We start from the raw sequence: 5,295 nt of genomic DNA on the forward strand, positions 1-5,295 counted from the left end.
AAAAAAAAAAAAAAAATCTCATGCCGGGTGCGTGCGTGTGCATGCCCAACATCCTGAGAGGAGAAGGGATTGCAGCATGGCCATCCACCCGGGGGGTGATTTTTCTCTGTCTCTCTGCACTTGTGCCATATAGCAAAAATCTCTTCTCCCACTCCCACCTCTGCCAGGTGGAGCTGAAGGTGGATGGTACCGAGTTCCGTAACGGGGACCTCATGAAGCTCCGCGTACACACCGATTCCCAAGCCCTGGTGGCCCTGGGAGCTGTGGACACGGCTCTGTATGCAGTGGGCGGCAGGACCCATAAGCCCCTCGACATGCGCAAGGTTAGTCAAGACCCTGTCCCCAGCCTTCCTGCCCGTCCATGGCTCCTCCCTACTGCCGGGCCCACCCTCTGGAGCTCACTCAGGCTGCCCAGGGCTCCTCCCTGTCTCCCTCGAGCTTTCTCGTCCACGGGCCTCCATGAGACAGGGCCGCACCCACGTCTTCTCTCGGCCCTGCGGTCTCCCGGCTCTCTCTCCTCTACTTGTCCACAGCCTGCCCTCTCACCCACAGCCAAGCAGCTGACCTGGCCCTCAGTCCCTCTCGGGTCCCCAGCATCCCTGCCCTTTCTTGCCAGGTCTTTGAAGTTATGGGCAGCTATGACCTCAGCTGTGGTCCTGGGGGCGGCGACAGTGCCCTGCAGGTGTTCGAGGCCGCAGGCCTGGCCTTCTCTGATGGAGAACAGCTGACCTCCGTTAGAAAGAGTGAGAACAGAGGCGGAAGGGAGCCGGTGGTGGGAAGACGGGGTGGGGGGCAAGGTAGGAAGAGGTGGGCAGGAAGGGCTGGGCAGGGGAGGGGGAGGCCTGCGCTGCCCGACCTGCTGCTGGACTGCCTTGCTCCCTCCCAGGTCCAGGCTGTCCCAAGGAGACGAAAGCCCGGAGAAGGAGGAGCGTGGACTTCCAAAAGGCCATCAGTGAGAAGTGTGAGTGGGGCGCCTGCAGAGCTGCTCCCGCTGTGGCTGGGGCCGGGAGGGGCGGCCTGTCCCCTCTGCCCCTCAGGGAGCCCGAGTGTGGTACTGGGGCCAGAGATTCAGTGGACTTACAGGTTGGCCGTTTCTACCCACCTCTCCCGTGTTACTGGTCTCGTGAGGCCAGTGGGGGGGGTCTCGGGGCCCTGGTGGGGGCTGAGTCGTGTCCCTCGTTGCTCCCACATGCTTGCCCTGACCTGGCCCTGCAGTGGGCCAGTATGCGTCCCCCATGGCCAAGCGCTGCTGCCAGGACGGGCTCACCCGGCTGCCCATGGCACGCTCCTGTGAGCAGCGCGCCCTTCGCGTGAAGAGCTCGGCCTGCCGGGAGCCCTTCCTGTCCTGCTGCCAGTTTGCCGAGAGCCTGCGCAAGAAGAGCCGGGCCAGGGGCCAGGTGGGCCTCGCCCGAGGTAAGGGGCCGGGTGGGGCTGGCGGGCAGGCAGCGGGGCCGGGAAAGGCAGGCCGGGCCTGTCCTCACTCCGTCGGCGTGGTCCCCAGCCCTGGAGATCCTGCAGGAGGAGGACCTGATGGACGAGGACGACATCCCTGTGCGCAGCTTCTTCCCGGAGAACTGGCTGTGGAGGGTGATCCCGGTGGACCGCTCCCAGACGTGAGGGCCCGAGCGGGGCTGGCCGCGGCTGCGGGCTGTCTGGGGCCAGCCTGGGTGTGACTGGGCTTCTCCACCTCGTCCCGCACAGGCTGACAGCCTTTCTCCCTGACTCTCTGACCACGTGGGAGATCCACGGTGTGAGCCTGTCCAAAAGCACAGGTGAGGTCGGCCGCCGGGGCGGGTGTCGCCCTTCTGCTCCCCTGCTGTCCTACAGCGAGGGTGCCGAGAGATGTGGGGCGTCGGTGGCGGCGTGCTCGCTCGCACGGAGCGCGGGTGCTGGGGGCAGGCCAGGCGTTCTCCCCGCTGTGGCCCGAGGCTGACGCGCCTCCTAACCCCATCTCTGGCCCATGCTCCCCCCGGCCGGCAGGCCTGTGCGTGGCCACGCCAGCGCGATTCCGGGTGTTCCGCGAGTTCCATGTACACCTCCGCCTGCCCGTCTCCGTCCGCCGCTTCGAGCAGCTGGAGCTGCGGCCTGTGCTCTACAACTACCTGGACAGAGACTTGCCCGTGAGGCCGGGAGCCCGGCACGGGGTGGGGCGCGTGCGGGAAGCCTTGCTGGGCTGAGGCTCTGCCACTTTCCCGCCCCAGGTGAGCGTCCACGTGTCCCCGGTGGAGGGGCTGTGTCTGGCTGGCGGCGGAGGGCTGGCCCAGCAGGTGCTGGTGCCTGCAGGCTCTGCCCGGCCGGTGGCCTTCTCCGTGGTGCCCACGGGGCCCCCCGCCGGCCGCTGCTGTGTCCGTGAAGGTGGTGGCTCGAGGCTCCTTCGAGTTCCCTGTCGGGGATGCAGTGTCCAAAGTTCTGCAGATCGAGGTGAGCGGCGTATCCTGACTCCAGGCCCCTAGTCTCCCTGGTGGGTCCCCGCCCCGGCATCCTGCTGGCCGGGCCAGGAGCCCAGCACCCAAGCCCAATGCTGTGGTCTGTGAGTCTGTGCAGTTCAGATCCAATCCTGTCCCTGAAGTGTGAACTCCCGCCCCGGGCAGGCGGGCGGGTGCGGTCCTGGGTGACCTCTCACAGCGAGTTTCCTCCGAGACAGAAGGAAGGGGCCCTCTCCAGGGAGGAGCTGGTCTATGAACTCAACCCGCTGGGTGAGTGGCCCAGGCCCTGGCCTCAGTTTCCTAAAGGGGCTGGTGCAGGGGGTGTGGACAGCAGGACAGATGGCCAACAGCCACCATCTCCCCAGACCACCGAGGCCGGACCCTGGAAGTTCCTGGCAACTCTGACCCAAACGTTATCCCCGACGGAGACTTCAGCAGCTTCGTCAGAGTGACAGGTTGCCGTGTCCTCCGAGCCCTTCCCGGTGGCCGTCCCCCCGTCGTGTGAAACCCGTACACCCTCGACTGATCCGCAGCTCCGTGACCTCTGATCTCCCACCCTCTCCCACCCGTACAGCCTCAGACCCGATGGACACTTTCGGCTCTGACGGGGCCTTGTCCCCGGGAGGCCTGGCCTCTCTGCTGAGGCTGCCCAGGGGCTGTGGGGAGCAGACCATGATCTACCTGTCCCCGACGCTGGCGGCTTCCCGCTACCTGGACCAGACAGAGCAGTGGAGCACGCTGCCCCCCGAGACCAAGGACCACGCTGTGGATCTGATCCAGAAAGGTTCTGGGGGCAGGGGCAGCCCGGGAGGCGAGGTGGGGGAAGAAAGAGTCCCGCATGGCCTGGGGGACATGGCCACAGCACACGGCGGCAGAGGGCCCGTCCCCTCAGCGGCCTCCTCTCCGTCCGTCTCCAAGGCTACATGCGGATCCAGCAGTTTCGGAAGACAGATGGCTCCTACGGGGCTTGGTTACACCGAGACAGCAGTACCTGGTGAGAGGGGGCGAGGGGTCAGGCTGGGGCGGGGCCGCAGCGACCGCCGCGGGAGGGCGAATGACCAGGTGCTTGCCGGGTGGGCTGAGACCTACCCCTGTCCCCCTTGCCGCCCTCTAGGCTCACAGCCTTCGTGCTGAAGGTCCTGAGTGTGGCCCAGGATCAGGTGGGCGGCTCGCCCGACAAGCTGCAGGAGACGGCTAGGTGGCTGTTGTCCCAACAGCAGGCCGACGGCTCCTTCAAGGACCCTTGTCCGGTTATCCACAGGGACATGCAGGTATGGTGTCCCAGGACAGGCGGGGGTGTGGTGGCAAGACCGGGCCCCTCCCCACCCCTGGCTGACATCTCTCCTCCCCGCCAGGGGGGCCTGGTGGGAAATGACGAGACGGTGGCGCTCACGGCCTTCGTGGTCATCGCCCTCCAGCACGGGCTGGTCGTCTTCCAGGACAAGAGTGCCGAGCAGTTGAGGCAGATGGTGGTAGGAACCCCTGTGTCTGCCCTCGCCAGCCCCAGCGTCCCCGTTTCTCCTCAGAACCCCCGTGTCCAGCCCCCGGGCCTTCTGCCCCGCTTTGTTCCAGGAAGCCTCCATCTCGAAGGCGAACGCATTCTTGGGGGAGAAAGCAAGTGGCGGGCTCCTGGGAGCACACGCGGCCGCCATCACCGCCTACGCCCTGACGCTGACCAAGGCCCGCCAGGACCTGCAGGATGTGGCCCACAACAACCTCATGGCCATGGCCCAGGAAACTGGCGGTGAGGGACGGGGCCTGGCAGTGAGCCTGGGGCTCAGGGACCTGGGACCCCCTGTGTGTACCCAGAGGGAGAGACCACATGGAGACCTGGAGATGGAATTCATGCAGAAGCAGGGATGATTTGAGGACAGAGTCGGGAAAGCTTGGCAAGGGCCATCCAGGGGTCGGGCCACCAGGGTGCTCTGCGGCCCCCCGCACCCCCCGTTCACCTGTGCGTCTCCCTTCGTTTCCAGATAACCTGTACTGGGGCTCAATCCCGAGTTCTCAGAGCAATATCGTGTCACCCACCCTGGCTCCTCGCAACCCGGCAGACCCCGTGCCCCAGGCCCCGGCCCTCTGGGTTGAGACCACGGCCTACGGCCTGCTGCACCTGCTGCTCCGGGAAGGCAAGGCAGAGATGGCGGACCAGGCTGCAGCCTGGCTCACCCGCCAGGCCTCCTTCCAAGGGGGATTCCGCAGCACCCAGGTAGGGGCTGCCCAGGAGCAGGGCTCGCTGGTCCTGAGACCAAGCCTCTGAGTGTCGGCCCCTCCCCCCCAGGACACGGTGATCGCCCTGGACGCCCTGTCTGCGTACTGGATCGCTTCCCACACCCCCGAGGAGAAGCTCCTCAACGTGACGCTCAGCTCCATGGGCCGCAGTGGGTTCAAGTCGCACGAGCTGCGGCTGAACAGTCACCAGAAGGGCATGGAGGAGGAGCTGCAGGTGACCCCGCCTTGGCTTGCCTGGCTGCCCTGACTTCTGGGCCTGTGTGGCCAGGCCAGGGGCTGTCCCCAGCCTCCTAGCTGCGGAACCCCAGGACACCTCTTCCCAAGGTCCTAGGGGAGGGCTGACGGCTGGCTGTGTGGCCTGGGGCGTGACCTCCCCTCTGAACGTTCTCTTCCCTTGGAAATAAGAGACAGAGTCTACCCAGCAGGGCTCTCGGGGGCCGAAGTGAGATAGGCATGCGGAGATGTAAACTTTGTGGTCATGTGACATGGGAGAGGGGGTGGGGTTGTGGGATTGTTTTTGGAGAGATTTTTGCTATAGGGCTCGTGTACTCACCAGAAAGACAGAGAGCCAGGAAGCGAGAAATCACCTCCCAGCGGGGATGGCCACGCCAAAATCCCTTCTCCATTCTCCTCTCAG

The 5,295-nt window shown here is 65.7% G+C and overlaps 1 protein-coding gene across 1 annotated transcript in view; it reads left to right on the forward strand.

Moving 5' to 3' along the window:
* Nucleotides 1-5,295, forward strand: part of LOC102483263 (complement C4-A) — a 24,258-nt gene that overhangs the window by 13,134 nt on the left and 5,829 nt on the right. Inside the window, 18 exon segments of the mRNA XM_006154307.1 lie at nucleotides 168-323; nucleotides 617-743; nucleotides 887-961; nucleotides 1,216-1,413; nucleotides 1,502-1,613; nucleotides 1,702-1,772; nucleotides 1,981-2,120; nucleotides 2,202-2,324; nucleotides 2,326-2,421; nucleotides 2,645-2,696; nucleotides 2,792-2,881; nucleotides 3,001-3,210; nucleotides 3,345-3,420; nucleotides 3,541-3,697; nucleotides 3,782-3,898; nucleotides 3,999-4,170; nucleotides 4,403-4,635; nucleotides 4,708-4,872. Of these exon segments, the coding sequence (XP_006154369.1) occupies nucleotides 168-323; nucleotides 617-743; nucleotides 887-961; nucleotides 1,216-1,413; nucleotides 1,502-1,613; nucleotides 1,702-1,772; nucleotides 1,981-2,120; nucleotides 2,202-2,324; nucleotides 2,326-2,421; nucleotides 2,645-2,696; nucleotides 2,792-2,881; nucleotides 3,001-3,210; nucleotides 3,345-3,420; nucleotides 3,541-3,697; nucleotides 3,782-3,898; nucleotides 3,999-4,170; nucleotides 4,403-4,635; nucleotides 4,708-4,872 (2,370 nt within the window).

This window comes from Tupaia chinensis, unplaced genomic scaffold (genome assembly GCF_000334495.1).
Source record: "Tupaia chinensis unplaced genomic scaffold, TupChi_1.0 Scaffold000403_1, whole genome shotgun sequence".
NCBI classification, from domain to species: Eukaryota; Metazoa; Chordata; class Mammalia; order Scandentia; family Tupaiidae; genus Tupaia; species Tupaia belangeri.